Raw genomic sequence first — 18,495 nt, forward strand, 5'->3', positions numbered from 1 at the left:
TGGACGATATAAAATGTCTATCGTTTTATATAAGGCTCTATCGCTTACGCCACGATAAGGCGTTTACGGCAGAATTTTACGTCAAGATGCACCTCACGCCACGGCATGCCCATGCACGCTGCAATACATAAACAAACATGGAGGAAGACAGTAGTAGACGTGGTTCAGACCAGGGTAATTCTAAGAGTAATTATGCACTGAACAAACTTCAGACACAGACGCTGCAACGGGCTTTTACGCGTGGCACACCATATAGCCATATATTGAAATATTTTAATGGCAGGTGTAGCAGGGATGGCGAAAACTAAACATTTTCTTGACGGACCACCGAGCCTCATTAGCCGGTTGAAACCGGTTAACCGATTAGTTTAAAATATGCTGCGCTATTTGAAATAACAGCCGCGGCTCTCTCTCTCTCTCTCTCTCTCTCTCTCTCTCTCTCTCTCTCTCTCTCTCTCTCTCTCTCACACACACACACACACGCGCACTGTCCTATCGCTGCCGCCTCCCTTCCACTCACGTCACTTTTTTAAAATCCCCCACAGCGCGAAACACGAGTCCGCAAACGCGCCGCAGAGGAGCTTGTTTGTAATCTGAGGACAATGGCTCCTTAGTTTCGAAATGGTTTGGGTACAAGGTGATCGCGTTGAAAATAAAAGCATTTGTCTAGCGTTATGAACTAATTTGAAACATTGCCGTGGCTCATTTAAGAAAATGACAGCTCTGAAGAGACGCTGCTTTAGTTCGAGGTAGTGCTAACAATAATAAAGAAACACGATCAACACCTTATGTGTTACCACTGAAATGTAGATGTAATGTATTTCCAAATATAAGCCCATTTTAAGCGAAATGCACGCTTCATACTGTCGTCTGCCCTGACTCTAACCTCGAGTGTTAGCCTGTTTACTTTTTGCAAACCTTGTGAGCGCACAAACCCAAACGCTGTGACCTCGCGTCAAATGTTTTTATTGGTTTATTAAGTACAAACAGGCGAGTTATGAAAAATTGAGTGTGAGGGATATGTTCACTTCACAGAAAAAGATTTTGGAATGAGACGGCTAACTGTAATAGCGTTTAGTCCACTGTATTTAGAGTATTTAGTATTAAGCCTAATTTAGAGACTTTTTTTTTTTTGACAACTTTGATCGGTTAACGTTGATACGGTCAACTATCGGTCAAACGGTCATCGGTTAACATCCCTAGGCAGGTGTTAACTTTACCAACTGTCTTGCTTGAAAAAAAGGTTCTAAATAAAATAAAAATGTAGTCCATACTACCTTTATTTGTTTTGGATATCATTTCACTGCATTTCCACATTGCAATTTTGTATAGACTATTCATAAACTGAATTAACAGAAAAATTGCTATATCGTTATGGATATCGTTATCGGGATATCAAATGAGCTATATCGGGATATGAAATTTTGGCCATATCGCCCAGCCCTACTAGGGTTACGATACGATACGATACGTCACGATACGATATCAAAATATATTTTTTTCTTTCCAAATCTGTGAATTTTTTATTTATTTTTTACCACCTAAGTAATGTACTTAAACGAAAGGTAGGATTTTTCTCTTTTTTTGCATTTTGGTTCTATGTTGTTTAAAAAAGGAGAATTTTTTGCAAAACCGCGACCACATCTTAAACAGGGGTGCCAATAATTGTGGAGGGCACTTTAGGGATGTCAATCGATTAAAATATTAAATCGCGATTAACTGCATGATTGTCATGAGTTAATTCGCAATAAATTGCAATTTAATTGCACCTTTTTAGCAATTGTAAATGTGTCTTAAATTAAGTTTAAATTAAGTTTTTAATACTCTAATCAACATAGGTATGGACAAATATGCATGCTTTATGCAAATGTACATTTATTATTAGTGAAACCATACTTATTCAATAATAATCAATACAGCATGAAGACTAGACACATCAAAGGTCAAAGATATGTTTATCTAAGAAATTGTTCATGTCTCTTAAGCCTAAACTTAAAAATAATGAGTAAGTACACTGTAAAAAATTTGTGGTGTTTTTTGTTGGTTTAACTTAAAAAAGTAAGTAACCTGGTTGCCTTAAAAATTTTGAGTTTATTGAAATTAAAAATTTGAGTTGATACAATGAAGGAAATTAGTTTAATAAATAGAAACTCAAAATATTTTTGAATCTGAACCACATAAAAAATATGATAAATCATGAAAATAGCACTATTTGGCATGTTTCACTGCATCATCAGAAATAACACACACATAATTACCCAATATGCTTACAAAATCTTTTAATAATATTTTAATAAAGGTTATCGAATCTCAAAAAATGTTCATTGTATTAACTCAAAATTTTAATTTCAATTAACTCAAAATTTTAAGGCAACCAGGTAACTTTTTTTCTAAATATTTTTTTACAGTGTAGTGATTTCTCACTTAGTTTTTACACTGGCAGTTTAATTCAGAGCAGGGCACAGTTTGTATGAAAAATTGTTAATGTGTACCAGTGAGCGAACCAGAACCACACCATACCTGGAGGAGGTCCATATTACACGAGTGGAATATAGTGTGGCCCCTTTAAGAGATCCGCATTCCCTATTGAACTGCCGGTATTTTGCGTGTGCGCGCCGAACTGCCGCTATTCACCTGGACAGTTGGAAGAACACGGACGACTCGGGAGCGCGCTTGTTCAGGAAAGTTACCTGTGCATTCCTTTTAGCCGATTGTAATGTATTTAGTTCAATAAAACAGGTGTACTGTAAGCGGGGTGATGGTGTTAATGATTTACCTCAGACATGAGCGAGAGTGAGCTGCAGTGCATCGCGCTCAGACTGCAGAGAATGTGCTCAGTGAAAAAACGCCCTTTTCTTTCTGGAGTCTAATAAAAGTTAAACAGAAAATATGGTAGTTTATGTAGGCAATAACTGCATTTTTGGTTTAGAATATTAATGCTAATGTCAACCATTTTCTTTCCCTATTAATGTTTGCTGCTACATCCTTTGTCTGACTGCTCTCACTTTTCCAACTAACATTACGGGCTATATGCCTCAGATCAAACAGAAAATCTGTCTTTATTTCGCGATCCATTTTTTTCGACCTCGATGCGTTTCGTCACGTTTTGTATCGCGATATTTTGTCAAACAATATTTCGTCCCATCCCTAATTTACCTACATTTTATAGATGTATAAATGCCCCTCTAACCCCAGTACCAGCTGTCGAGATCTTTGACCACTCTGTAGTGTTTATTCTTTCTAATATGATCGCAAATCCGACAGGCATGTGCAGGACCGAATGGTACACCCTTTGAAACAAAATGTTCTCTCCATCTGAAGTATTGCTTGTACTCGTCCTCGTTTTTGTCCAAGCGTTTCAGATGATCGGCCAGTTCTTTTGGGGAAGGGAAGTCATCCACATGGATGAAGGCTTTACTTGGTATGAACTGCTCATAGTTCGCTCTTGGTGGGCCAAGAACAACAGGAACGGTACCGAGCGCTAGAGGGGTGAACACCTTCTCAGTCATGTAGTCTCTATGAATGGCATTCTCAAAAGACAAGTAGAATTTGCACCTGAGCATCAATTGTACATATTCATCATCATTCATTTGATTGTTGAAGTGTCTTCCATAGGCTTCCACGTTAATGTGTTTCGCTAACTCAGTAAAGTATTGTGAACGCTTAAAGTCTGGAGAATAGTTACTTACTATCCAGCAAACTAATGTATCCTTCTTTGGGATAGTATATTTTTTCTCTTCCTCTGTGGCCTCTAAAATCCAACCGTAAGGTACTGGAACATCTGAATCCTGGCGGTAACTTGAAGTCAGATTAAACAGATCCTTCAGCAGGGGAATTCGAACTGAATTAGTTGGAGACTCCATATTCCACCATATCCACTTCTGGAAAACTGGTCTTGGAAGTTTCGGCATGTTGGATAAATCCCCACTGATCTCCCTATGATGAAACATAACTCCATGTGCTTGGTTAAACAGATTTTTGTCGTCTGTTAAACGACAGCCATGGATATTGAAAGCTGAACTGCAGGTTCCAAGGTTAAAAGGAACACCAAAAGGCCACATCCAGATCAACAGAATGGTGTCTGGTTCTTCTTTCTCAGCTGTAGTCGAGGGTTTTGGTCCAGATGTTGTCATCTGTAATTTATCCATCTTCACAGCGCACGTGTAGTACTGCGTCGTAAGAACACTGAGGCATGTTTCTGCGCTGATGTTATTGATCTGGTATTTAGCAGCAGGGCATTTGAACAAGTTTATGGTTGAAATTGTAAATCCCGCTGGCATGAGGTAGTACAAATATAATGCAAAACACAACAATAAGAACAGGGAAATGATTATGATCCGAGTTGTTTTGGAAGGAGTTGTTGACATCATTTATGTTGACATTCCCTATAGGGGCGAAGATAGAGAATGTATCAATAATGGTCTTAAATATGATAAAAAAATATAGATTACCATTGTAGTCTGCAATGTTTATTAACAAACAAAATATTTATTATTAAATATATATTTTACTCTTCCTTGTATGCCTGTGAAATGTTATTTTTCATTTTAATATATGATTTGTGTCTTCATTGTAAATCTACAGAATTATCATCTATCACATGTCTATACTTTTTTAAAATAATGAAACCCCCTGTAGGTCCATGAATCATGGCGAGCCCGTGTCCTGCTTCCTCGTCTGTGCTCTCAACTATCGACAACGCCAAGGAAAAAGAGTTTGAGAAGCTGCCACTGCTGGAGGAAACCATGACTGCACACTTTTGCCCGCCCTCGGCGGTAGGATGGAAAGTCAAAGTGTTGCACCTGTCTAAGCCCTGCAGGACGACCTCAGCCTTAGGGTGTAGGTCCTACGCATCTGCTGGACTGACAGGCTTCACTCTCCACTCGATGGTGGGCCTCGAAAGTTTTACAGGACATGGTCCTCCAGCTACGGACGAGATTAGACCTGACCAGGAAGTTTTCCACGACCTCCGTAGCATTACAGATCTGGCCCTGCACGCTACCAAAGCCACCGCCCAGGCCATAGGCAGCTCTATGGCCAACCTTGTCGCTTTGGAGCGCCACCTGTGGCTGAACTTAACAGAGATCAAGGAAGCCAACAAGGTTGTCTTCCTTTATGCTTCTATCTCCTCCACTGGTCTCTTCCACCCTGCGGTGGATGGGTTCGCGTCACCAAGGCACAAAAGGCGATCCAAGCTATATGACACGAAAGTGCAGTGGCAGCACCCCAGTCAGGCGAAACATTTCGCACCTAAGCTTCAAGGACCTAAGATAACGTTGGACCCTTAACAGAGGAAGCAGTCCTGATCTGCAGAGCAGGAAGAGGGGAAGGCTAAGTCTAAGTTTCAGTTCCGGCCGAGGAAAAAAAGTTTTGTTGTTACGAGTGTAAGCAGCGAGCCTGCTAAAGCACGCACTCCATTACTCTCGACCGTTGTTATAGTGAACCCAGTGAAAAACATGTATATACTCAACACGTGCATTATTCCTCTTCCTCTTCCACGCCACACAAGGGTCGGCACCCTTCTCAAATGGAGCACGTCGCCACTTGACACTATTGAAACCCCTGGCCAACCCTGAGGTTGCAATTGAGAAAGCCACCCCTGGTTTGTCAAGATGGGTTATACAGTCCCTGACAAAAGTCTTGTCGCTTATCTATTTTCTAGAAATACCTGATATTAACCTGACTTTTAATTAATTAATTGGTGTTAGAAATAGCTCATGAAAAGCTAAAACCCTCCCAAATGATGTTTAATGCACTGAAATAAATAATTTTCATAGAAAAAATATTTATCATTTAATCAAGACAGAAAGGTCAAATTTTGGCAAGACAAAAGGATTCATACAATTTATTGATGAAGTCATCAGGAATAGCTAAGAAAGCAGTCTTGCATGCCTCCCAGAGTTCATCAATATTCTTTGGTTTCGTCTTCCATGCATCCTCTTTCATCCTAACCCACATATGCTCAATGATGTTCATGTCTGGTGACTGGGCTGGCCAATCCTGGAGCATCTTGATCTTCTTCGCCTTGAGGAACTTTGATGTGGAGATGGAAGTATGCGATGGAGCACCGTCCTGCTGCAGAATTTGGCCTCTTTAATGGTTGGGAATAAGAGGTAGCTAAGATTTCTTGGTATTTTAGACTATTGATGTTGCCTTCCACCCTGCAGATCTCTCGCACACCCCCATACTGGATGTAACCCCAGACCATTATTTTTCCGCCACCAAACTTCACTGTTTTCTGGGTGAATCTCGGATCCATTCTGGCTCCAGTAGGTCTCCTGCAATATTTGCGGCGACTGTGGTGTAATTCAACAGAAGATTCATCTGAAAAATCCACCTTCTGCCACTTTTCCAGCGTCCATCCTTTTAGCAGGCTGTGGGCCTTGGCAAATACCACACGGTTTTTCAATTGTCTTTTGTTTAGTGCTGGCTTCTGGGCACTGATTCGACCATGGAGGTCATTTCGAGACAGAATCCGACAAACTGTTCTGGTTGACACAGGGACTTCAGGTGACCAGGTCTCGTGGAGCTCTGCTGCAGTGGAAAATGGGCTGGCCTTGGATTTTCGAGCCAACAAACGGTCCCCTCGAGCAGTTGTCTTGCGGGGTCTGCCTGACCTGGGCTTGTCAAAAACGTCTCCAGTCTCTTCAAATCTTTTTTTTATCCTCTGTACTTGACGCTGAGACACATTGAAGGTGTCTGCCACATCAGCAGTGGATCTGGTCTTCAGCCTCTTGATAATCAAAACTTTAGTCTCAGGGTGAATCTTAGGTATGTTTGCAGAGGTCTAGTTGCAGTTGATGTGAAGGTCTAGCGTACTGGGGTTCTTTTTATACACACTTGAGACCTAATTGATCCATTATTAGACACAGGTAAAGCTCATATGACAAGGCGACAACACTTATGTCTTTGCAAAAATTGACTCAATGGGCTTTGCCAAGCTGTGAATATTAGAATACTTTTTGAAAGTTTAGTTTTTCACTGAAACATTATCACAAAAGCTGGTGGGATTAAAATGAGCCATTTCTTGTAAAAAAATCTTGATTAGAAATATATTTCAGCGGCACTTTAGGTCAATTTGTACACAAGCGACAAGACTTTTGTCAGGGACTGTAAACACAATAGAGCAAGGCTACTCGCTCCAATTTTTTCGCCACCAACTTGCTTTGCATGCGTAACACACACTTCAGTAAGGAGCAATGTGTCTCATGTCCTCCACACTGAAGTGATGAGCTTATTGGGGCTATAGAGGCGGTGCTGCCAGCCCAGAGTGAGTCGGCTTCTATAGGTGCTACTTCCTTGTTCCCAAAAAAGATGGTGGCCTCCGGCTCATTCTAGACCTCAGACATCTGAACAAAGCCCTTATCAGACAGTCTTTCAGAATGTTAATGCAAACCTTCATGCAATTTTGCTCGATGAATTGGTTCTTCTCATTGGATCTGAAAGATGCTTACTTTTGATATGCAGATAATTCCCTGTCACAGACCGTTCTTGAGATTTGTGTTCAACAGGAAGGCCTACCAGTGTACAGTCCTACCATTCCGACTGGCCCTGGCCCCTTGGCTTGGTGCTCAGGATGCATTTTTGATCGGAGTAAACCACGGCTATATCAAAGCCCTGGCCTCCTGGTTGAAGCCCAGTCTCTTCGAGTTAGGTTCGAATGGGCAGGAGCAACATGAGATTGTCCGCTTCCTAAAAGGAGCCAGAAGGCTTAACCCCCCACGGCCCCCTCTGTTGCCTTCCTGAGATCTATCACTGTTCCTCCGAGCTCTATAAGCACCCCCATTCGAAATGTTACAAACAGCCAAATTTAAGCCACTCTCGCTAAAAAACTGCACTACTGCTAACCTTAGCATCAGTTAAGCAAGTTGGTGACTTACAAGCACACTCTCTATGAGCGCTTCCTGTCTGCAGTTTGGCCCAAGTGACTCTGAAGTCATCCTCAAACCAAGACACGGCTATGTGCACAAAGTGCTTTCGACCCCTTTTGACCTGGTCATCATGCTCCTTGTCTTCTCTCAATGGAGGAAAAGCAGCAGTTGCACCTGCTCTGCCCAGTCAGGGCTCTGAGAGTATACATTGAGCGCTCCGCCCAGTACAGACAGTCAGAGCAGCATTTTGTAAGCTCCGGTGGCCGCACCAAAGGGCATCCAGTCACGAAGCAAAAGACAATCTAGGTCAAGGGGATTCAAATCTTATCCTGGAGGGCCAATGCGGTGCAGAGTTTAGCTCCAATCCTAATCAAACACACCTGAACATGCTGATCAGTGTCTTCAGGATTATTAGAAAATCACAGGTGGGTGTGTTTCATTAGGGTTGGAGCTAAACTAAGATTTGAATAACCCTGATCTAGATGGTTTGTGGATGCTATTGCTTAACCTTTTCACTTCTATGTGCATGCAGTGCCCCAAAGGCATCAGGGCACACTCCTTGAGAGCCATGGCCTCCTCCTGGGCGTGGTCAAGCGGAGGATCTATTGGTTGCAGTGGCCTTTGCTGTCTAAATTTGCCAGATTTTACAGCCTGGAAGTCCCTGCTCTGCAGGCGCGTAACCTTTACGTATGATTCAAGAAAGAAGAGCCTGGCTCTTCACAGTTAGTGCTTTGTGCAAACGTTATATCAATAACTCTGGCTTGGGACCCTTATACTTCCTTATAGCTTGGGTGAGGTACGTAGTTATGCTTATCATAGCATGGAGGGACTGAATAGGTTCCCAAAGCTACTTGGGAACCTATTCAATTGGGTTACTAACGAATATTGCGTAGACAGCCATAGCGATCGTTGCTTCAGTCGATATACTGAATCTTATGGCAGCTTGAGCGTCTTTTATAGGCAGATGCCCCACCCATTGGAGTGGGCTCTGTGCTCAGCTCGGCGGGCTTCGCATCGATTGGTTTGCGCAGATATACTGCTCTGTCATTGGTTCATGCTAGGGCCGGCCGATATGGCCAAAATTTCATATCCCGATATAGCTCATTTGATATCCCGATAACGATATAGCAATTTTTCTGTTAATTCAGTTTATGAATAGTCTATACAAAATTGCAATGTGGAAATGCAGTTTGAAATGATATACAAAATTAATAAAGGTAGTATGGAGTACATTTTTATTTTATTTAGAACCTTTTTTTCAAGCAAGACTGTTGGTAAAGTTAACACCTGCCTAGGGATGTTAACCGATGACCGTTTGACCGATGGTTGACCGTATCAACGTTAACCGATCAAAGTTGTCGGTTAAAAGAAAAAAAGTGATCTCTAAATTAGACTATTATACATTGGACTAAACGCTAGCCTACTATCCATTGACCAAAATCTTTTTGTGTGAAGTGAACATATCCCTCGCACTCAATTTTTCATAAATCACCTCTTTGTACTTAATAAACCAATAAAAACATTTGACGCAAGGTCTCAGCGTTTGGGTTCGCGTGCTCACAAGGTTTGCAAAAAGTAAACAGGCTAAAACACTCGAGATTAGAGTCAGGGCAGACGACAGTATGAAGCGTCATTTCGCATAAGATGTGCTTACATTTGGAAATACATTACATCAACTTTCAGTGGTAACACATAAGGTGTTGATCGTCTTTCTTTATTATTGTTAGCACTACCTCGAACTAAAGCAGCGTCTCTTCGGAGCAGTCATTATCTTAAATGAGCCGCGGCAATGTTTCAAATGAGCTTCTAACGCTAGGGGGGCTCGCGGCTGTTATTTTAAATAGCGCAGCATATTTTTAACTAATCGGTTAACCGGTTTCAACCGGCTAATGAAGCTGGGTGGTCGGTCAAGAAAATGTTTAGTTTTCGCCATCCCTGCTACACCTGCCATTAAAATATTTCAATATATGGCTATATGGTGTGCCACGCGTAAAAGCCCGTTGCAGCGTCTGTGTCTGAAGTTTGTTCAGTGCATAATTACTCTTAGAATTACCTTGGTATGAACCGCATCTACTACCATCTTTCTCCATGTTTGTTTATGTATTGCAGCGTGCATGGGCATGCCGTGGCGTGAGGTGCATCTTGACGTAAAATTCTGCCGTAAACGCCTTATCGTGGCGTAAGCGATAGAGCCTTATATAAAACGATAGACATTTTCTATCGTCCAGACGATACATTTCGTCATATCGCCCAGCCCTAGTTCATGCAGTTCACACTGACCAGCAAATAACGTGCTAGTAAGCCTTAGCACTGATATGGTGCTAAGGCTTTTCAGTAGCACTGTGTTATTTTATAAAACATTTACATTTACATTTAATCATTTAGCAGACGCTTTTATCCAAAGCGACTTACAAAAAAGGGGAGAGCAATAGAAGCAACGAAACAGACAAGGCCAACAACCTGTAAGAGCTGTAAGAAATCTCAATTAATTAGCACAGTACACAATTATTATTATTATTATTATTATTATTATTATTTTATTTTTTTTAAAAGGCTTCAGTATTTTGAGAAGTAGTTTTCCCAAAGCGTCTAGCTAGACACAATACTCATTCCCTTATCTCAGGGAACTGAGGTTACATTAGTAACCAAGTATGTTTTTTTTTGTCCGAAATGTAGGTTAATATATAATTTTACATAATGTTAATGTAGACATGTATTAAATGAGTAAAAAAGGACAAACTACAGCCTATTTTTGTCAAAAACAAAACAGTTTTGTGCATTTGTATTTATATTAAATGTGTTTATAGACTAAGTACTATAAAGCTATTCTAGATATAAAGTAGAAACAATGTTTTTATGTTTTACCATGTAGTGAAGTGCCATGTGTGGTTTTACCTGTGGTGATCTAGAGTAGGCTACTCGTTTATTTAAATAAGAATAGAGTTCTCTGTAATATTTAAATTTCACCCTTTAAAATTAGGTTGTTAAAGGGATAGTTCACCCAAAAATGAATATTTGTTCATTACGATGTTTATCTGCATACCCCCAGGGCATCCAAGATGTAGGTGTGTTTGTTTCTTCAGTAGAACACGAATGAAGATTTTTAACCCCAACCGTTGCTCGTATAATGCATGTCAGTGGGGTGTATTTATATGAGAGTGAAAAACACATACACATACAAATTAGGGATGCACGATATTGGATTTTTGCCGATATCCGATATGCCGATATTTTTCAGCTCATTTTGGCCGATGCCGATACCGATGCCGATATATGTTTATTTTTTCCCTTTGTTTGGAAACAACACCATTTTGACCAAAAACTATTTTTTTTCATTCTGGTTTCAGATTTCTGAGGTATCCTTACTAAAAGGATTCTTGTTGAAGATAAATACATGTTAATAAAGTTATTTTTATGATAAGAGTATATTAAAAGCTCTGAAAATAACAATAATAAAGTCAGTAATTTTTCACCCCAGATGCAGCTTTAACCTAAATATTGTATTTTTGGATTTAATGTTTGTGCACATGAAGTGGGGGTGGCATGACATCCATTGATGCTGTCTTTTAATTCTACAATTATTGTAGAGCTCCTTGGATTATTTTTCATCATCCATTTCGTAAAATTGTATTACAGATTAATACACTGTATATAAAAGTATTTAATTTACAAGTGTCATGCTTGTGATTTATGACATCATTACTGATTTGTTTATTCTGAACAAGAAGTAACTTCAATTTATTTGTGTAGTCTACTTTTCATTGTATTACTGTAACAACAGCGCCCCCACTACATGTATAAATATATAGCGGTCTAGCTGGGGGCACTAGGACCTGGAGGAGCTTCTGCTGCTGTGGAGGCTGCCGCACACGCTAGAGAGTGGGGAGACGCGATTGGGCTTGTTTTGGGCTAGTTTTGTTGTGAAAACGTGGCAAATCTGCTGCTGACGGTCACGTCCTTCTGTACGTGCATTCAGAAATTCAAGGCAGCATTTAAAAACAGTCAATATAAATCACTGTACATGCAATGCATTTTCTTGTTTTCACTTGAAGAATGACGGCAGTGCTGACATGGTCTTATCGCTGTAGCACTCCTTGTACACGTGAGTTATTGCAGGCGCATATCAACACGTTATCATATCGGCAAGGCATATCGGCATAATGTTTTCATATCGGCCGATGCCGATTTGTATATTTTAAGCGTTTATCGGCCGATTCCGATGTCGTGCCGATAATATCGTGCATCCCTAATACAAATCCATATTAAACCCTGCTGCTTGTGACAACACATTGATGTCTTAAAACACAAAACGATTGGTTTCTGCGAGAAACCCAACAGTATTTTTTTTTAAAATCTCATATCAGATAAATCTCATTCAGTATTCCCAACGCTATTACTTCCACCGGAGAAGGTCAAAATAACGCCACAATCATTATTCATTTAAATTAAATCTGTTCAAGCTACTCTACCGTCGCCGCAAGCTTTTGTCAAATCGGTCATGTAGTTGAAATGGTAAGTGAGCAATGTTTATATATGAATAAAATGCATTCAAATCTGTCATCGATGTAATAAGTTATATATTTGTTTAAAATGAGTTTTAAAAGTCTAGTTCCACCCGTTTGAAGAAACAGGAGTGTCTATGTTGATTGTTAATGAGATGAACTACACCCATCTTTATTCTGCTAGGACTGTGAGCGGAACTGATTTGAAACATCCATGAAAAATGACCCTGAGACCAGTTGGCTAAAAAACCACCATTGTTTCAATAAATAAGAGACAAACTTATCTGCCATTCTTTCAAAACGGCTGAAAATTATATTAACAATATTAACAAAATGAACGATGACTCCATGACAGAGCAAATATATTTGAAACTTTAACTAAAAGTCATTTGTTTGTTAAAGAAAAGAATAACTTTTAATTTAGTTAAATCATCAACCTTCACATTTTTTACGGCATCATTTATTTTCTATTTTGGTTGGGATCTCCTCTCTTCACATATCTCTCTATACTGCATTCTTTCCCTCACACCCATTTCTCTTCCTCAAATCCTTTTGTTAAAAACAAATAGCACACTTATTTTCATGACACTTCATAACAGTAAAAAAATATATATATTTAGTGCATTTAAGAACACTAAAAAGCATAATTAAAAAATTAGATAATTAAATTTGAAGATTTGTTCAACTCCTTTTTATTCTTTTTTGAACATTTTCAAAGACATTTTGTCCTCAATGTGACATCTTTGTCACACCACTATTCATTACAAGATAAACTGTCATTAAAGCTACACTGTGTAACTTTTTTAGTTTATTCTTAGCTAAAAACACTTAGTTCTTTCAAAAATATATGTGCTCATTAATGTATATTTACTTCTTTTAAGTAATAAAGTATTCTCGTAAGTTTATACTATGCCATTGAAAATACATACGGGTGAGGGGTTCAAATGCCGGTCGCCATGTTGCCCCTCCATCTTGAAAGTACATTAGCCAAAGAGGGACATACCCGTAAATTCAAGCTTCGCCTTTCGCGTTTTAACACTCGATGGCACGGTGTCAAATGTGAAGAGGGGGATTGGCCATGTTAATCTTGGCCACCGTAGGAGTTAAAACGAAATCAGAGTTGAGAGGAACAGAAACGAATATTCACTGGATGGTCATATACCTTTACACCGCTAGATGGGGGAAAATATCACACAGTGTAGCTTTAACAGTTAGCAAGATGCATTGGCATAATTTTCCATGTGTATGTAGTTTAACATATATTTTTAATTAAAAAATAAAATGTAGAACTATCACATCAAATGACAACAACTTTTATAGTGGTTCCAAAAAAGTTAAATATTTGAACCATTCTGAGACAAACTAACCATGTGCATCTCAGGGGGCTTCAGTAACAGGACCCTGAATGCATGTGGAATTGCCTGATTTAAAATTAGGATATGGTGTCACACACCAGAGGACGTGTAGCCTAGAAATCTAGACGCACCCTAGCGGCAGCAAATTTAATCTGCACGCGAGTGTCGTCTAGCAACTCTCAATACCCTTCTGAGCTGTATTCTCCTAACTCTTGCCGGGCCAATCACATCATGTATAGAGTCTGTGGGCGGGGCCATAATGACGACGGCTGAGTTGCGTTTGCTGCTTCTAGTAAACACAGAAACTGGCGAACGGCGGCGGTCTTTCGAATCAGCTTTGACCGCGACTCTGGAAGACTTGGAGTTGAGCTTTTCTCTGAGAAAAGAACAAAGAACGGCACTGAAGTCATTCTTAAAAAGGGAAGATGTGTTCAGAGTTTTGCCGACCGGATACGGCGAATGTTTAATCTATCAACGAGCTCTGTTTCACCTTCGTTGCTCTGGTTGGTTGTAGCGCTATCCTATCGCGTGCAGAGGGAGTTTGAAAGACAACCGTTTATCCCGCCCCTCGGATTGAGCTGTCAATGGTGAGTTTCCAGACCAAACATCTTGATGTGAGTCTGGCTTGTCAGGCTAGAGGATGTGGTTTTCTGTAACAAAATGTATCAAAGTCCTGCTTTTAGAAATACACGAATAAAAAAAAAAAACATTACCATTCACTAAAATATACACTTGTAAAATTATGCCTGAGGTATTTATTAAAATTTGTTATGCTTTTCTTTTTAATTTATAAAAGTTGTAATTTATTGAACCATGCTTGAGACAGTCACCATAGGACAATTTTGAGATTTAGCTCAAAAGTTAAAAAAAATCTAATAACACAGCAGTTTTTACAACAACAGGTCCATGTAAGACAAAGAAATGTTTAACCATTTACTGCATTTTAAATGATGACAATACTAATTATATTCATTTTTATCTTGTGAAAATGCCATCATGTCAACAACACATGTAAAGATTTTTTTATTAAAATAACTAACTCAGGACAGTAGCCTAGCCTACTTAATAAAAAAAAAAAATGCATTTTGTACAATCGCTTTAGTTAAATTAATTCACATTATCACAGATTCTGCGAGTTAATATATAGGCTACTTTTTCTTGCAACTGTAGGCTACACAGTATGTTTTAGTTTTTTTTTGTTTAGCCTACTTAATAATTTTTAGTTTCAAAATGTTTAGATTTAGCCTAAATTGTAATAACCTTTAAAATATGCTAGTCTTGCATTTATACGTAGTAGCCCTATCTATAAATCACTATCAACTGAACAGAAAAACGGTGACATACCTGAATAAGATTTGAACACTCAAAACGTGATGATTTGTCAGGTCACAGGTGCTGTCGGAGAATTGCAGAACCGGTCAGGTGAGAAGCTGAAAATGACGCTTTATTCAAATACCGGGTATGGTGTCTGTGACAACAAGTAGGCTATTGGAAAGGGTCATATAGCCTGCCTAGCTGGGCGGAGCTGACAGCCATGGGAACGCGAACCTCTGCAGGTTATGGAACCTCTGCAGGTTATTGCAAAACCAAACATAGCCTACACTTGTTGCACTTTCGATTTATTAAAGGGTTATTTTACCCAAAAATGTTCATTCTTTTGTTATGCAGCACGTTAGAGCTTTTGCAAGAACTAAGTTTATTGTTATAGGTCAGGCATTAAAATTATTATTATCATAACATTATAAAATAGTGATCATCCTTTTGCTGGCAAAACAGCCCTAGGAGGCACTGCCTATGCAGTTTTCTCCCACCTTCCATCAAGGAAGACATTTGCATAGTAGCCTATCCTAACGCCACATCATGTTTCAGGGATAGTTTTTACCCCCAGGGCTACTGAATGAGTACAACAGGAGGGGAGCTGGTGTCTGAGCTTATTAATGTTTACTGTGCTTGGATGTTTTAAAGCTACACTGTGTGATATTTTCCCCCATCTAGCGGTGTAAAGGTATATGACCATCCAGTGAATATTCGTTTCTGTTCCTCTCAACTCTGATTTCGTTTTAAAGGGGGGGTGAAATGCTGTTTCATGCATACTGATCTTTTTACACTGTTAAAGACTTGGAATCCCATACTACACATAGACAAAGTTTCAAAAGTTAAGGTGGACGTTTGATGGGAGTATTTCTTTGTCAAAAATACTACTTCCGGTTAGTCATAAGTTTCGGCAAGTTTTTTGAGATCATGCGTCCCCTTTGACGTTAGCGGGGGCGGAATTTCCTTGTATGGGCCTTACGGACAATTCTACCGGAAGCGCGTGAGAGAGAGCGAGGGAGAGAGCGAAAGCAACAGTCTACGCCCATCAAAGCGCTGGCTTGTAGGATGCTAAACAGGTGATGTGCACATAACAATGTCACCAAAAAAGTGCGTTTTTGGTTGCCAGACCAAGACAGTCCTGCACAGATTCCCCAAAACCCCGTGTTAAGGCAACAGTGGATGGAATTTGCTTTTCCGGATCAGCAACTGAGTTGCGCGAATGTTTATATCTGTTCGCTGCATTTCTGTGCCGACTGTTTCATAAACAAGGCCCAGCTCGACACAGGATTTTCCGATCGCCTAATGCTTAAGGATGGAGCAGTCCCAACGTTAGTACCGCAGGCGGTGAGTGAGACTGCTTCAAATGTCTGTGTTTTTTGCCTATGCTCATCAAGTAGCCCAAACATGATCACGTATAGCTAATTGATCAATGGAGCATGCGATGTGTAGTGCTTGTACATTTGTTTAGCTGGCCACTATATGTGTAACTTTATGTTTGTGTATTGTAAAAGCACTCCAAACAACAATACACAAAGAGGGGGGAAATATGTTGAACTAAATAAGCGCGCTTCTTCATTCAAATGCGCTACTATTACGTGTCTTTCTATGTAAACACTAACTAATCCTGCTGTGCAAAACCGGTCCGCTTACTGTCTACACAAACCACGCGTAAACACACACACGTGCACAACTGCACTTCCCACATGTACACCTTCAAAGACAAAAATACGACGATATAATTCAAGTATAAATATGTAAATAACACAAGCCGCTAAGCATATTATATAGTTAGTGTATAACTTGTACCACATACAGACGTCCTGCTCTAGTCGTTTTTGCTGCTGCTCCTGTTCAACTGCAGCCTCTGGGTCTGATTCCGGATCATAGATGTATGGCTGTATCTGATTAAAAGCCATATTTTTATTTTGAATAAAGTTTTTTTCCCGCTGTTAGGGATGACGCACTCGACTCAACACAATAGCAGCGCGCTGCTGCACACGTCATTATTTAGCTCCGCTCACACGACACGCCCCCACCCGCTCGGCTTTTTTCGGAAAGACTCGGAACAGCGCATCTTTCTTATATAATTATAAAAAAATAAAGACTTTTCGGAGATATGCAGGATGCAATGCTACTCTATAGGTACTCAAGATTGACATGACACTGACTGAAACTGAGTGTTTCACCCCCCCTTTAACTCCTACGGTGGCCGATTTAGTCCAAGATTAACACGGCCAATCCCCCTCTTCACATTCGACACGGTGCCATCGAGTGTTAAAACGTGAAAGGCGAAGCTTGAATTTATGGGTATGTCCCTCTTTGGCTACTGTACTTTCAAGATGGAGGGGCAACCGGCATTCGAACCCCTCACCCGTATGTATTTTCAATGGCATATTATAAACTTACGAGAATACTTTATTACTTGAAAGACGTAAATATACATTAATGAGCACATATATTTTTGAAAGAACTAAGTGTTTTTAGCTAAGAATAAACTAAAAAAAGTTACACCGTGTAGCTTTAAATGTTATTTAGTGACTGGTGCTGTGAGAGCAAGGCACATTATTTCATTGCTGCGGTATACTCTGTAGCTAACAACACATGACAATGAACTTGAACTTCTAGCCTGTTAAAAGGACTGTGACTTGTGTCAGTGTTTGGACCTTAGAACACGGGAAAACCCCTTTACTGATAAAATATTGCTGACATTCAAATGGATTTTTTTTTTTATAATTATGAACATGACTGGCCTAAAGGAAAATGCTAAATCTGCAGGTAGGCTAATATACTCAAGTCACCTTTTTTGAAACGGCCAATAGAGTTTCGTTAATACCACTCCTAATCTCTAACCGTTTATCATCATCATAATCTCCTCCATATCGCTTTGAAATACATGCAGCATTCTGTGCAGAATTTAAATGAGTCCGATGACTCCGATATGTTTTTTCTCCGCCGACTATAGCGCATATGATCCTCTGTGTTCGTGTCTCTAGTCAGCGGCTCGACTGTGTGCATGAAACTAATGTGAAACCAGAATTCGTTTACTTCAACTGAACAGTGGCGGACACCCCTGACATTTAACTGGCAACCACCCCAAAATTTAGATCACTATTTCTCTTCACATCCTATTGAAAGATGCGTGTATTTTTATGTACGGCGGCGCGGCGTGGCGTGTTCAGGCCTACCGTTGAATTTTAAGAGAATATTACATTAGTTGCCAAACAGATGATTATAGCCTAATAAAAGTTGTTCACAATCCTGCCAGTTTTCTATTAAACAACACAATTTGTCTTAAAACGTTGTTAATGTAGGCCTATAATGACTTCACCTTAGGTTGGAAGCGTGTAGAGGTTTTTCTTTTTGTGTAAAGTCTGTGTTTATGGAAGGACGTTCTGCTATATTTGCGTTTTTATTGTTGTTTTAACAGCAAAACACATCGATGCCACTTCTTTC

The 18,495-nt window shown here is 39.8% G+C and overlaps 1 protein-coding gene across 1 annotated transcript; it reads right to left on the reverse strand.

Annotated features, from left to right (window-relative positions):
- Positions 1 to 2,453: 2,453 nt before the first annotated feature.
- Positions 2,454 to 15,272, reverse strand: LOC137047750 (4-galactosyl-N-acetylglucosaminide 3-alpha-L-fucosyltransferase 9-like). The gene is made up of 3 exons (XM_067425603.1): positions 15,073 to 15,272; positions 14,219 to 14,378; positions 2,454 to 4,385 (listed from the first exon to the last, which is right to left on the reverse strand). The coding sequence occupies exon 3, from the start codon at positions 4,368 to 4,370 to the stop codon at positions 3,186 to 3,188; it is 1,185 nt and encodes a 394-aa protein (XP_067281704.1). The 5' UTR covers positions 4,371 to 4,385; positions 14,219 to 14,378; positions 15,073 to 15,272; the 3' UTR covers positions 2,454 to 3,185.
- Positions 15,273 to 18,495: the final 3,223 nt, after the last annotated feature.

This window comes from Pseudorasbora parva, chromosome 19 (genome assembly GCF_024679245.1).
Source record: "Pseudorasbora parva isolate DD20220531a chromosome 19, ASM2467924v1, whole genome shotgun sequence".
NCBI lineage: Eukaryota > Metazoa > Chordata > Actinopteri > Cypriniformes > Gobionidae > Pseudorasbora > Pseudorasbora parva.

Excerpts from the sequence above, each read along its gene's own strand:
- LOC137047750 (XM_067425603.1), bottom strand. The coding sequence starts at position 4,370 with ATGATGTCAACAACTCCTTCCAAAACAACTCGGATCATAATCATTTCC.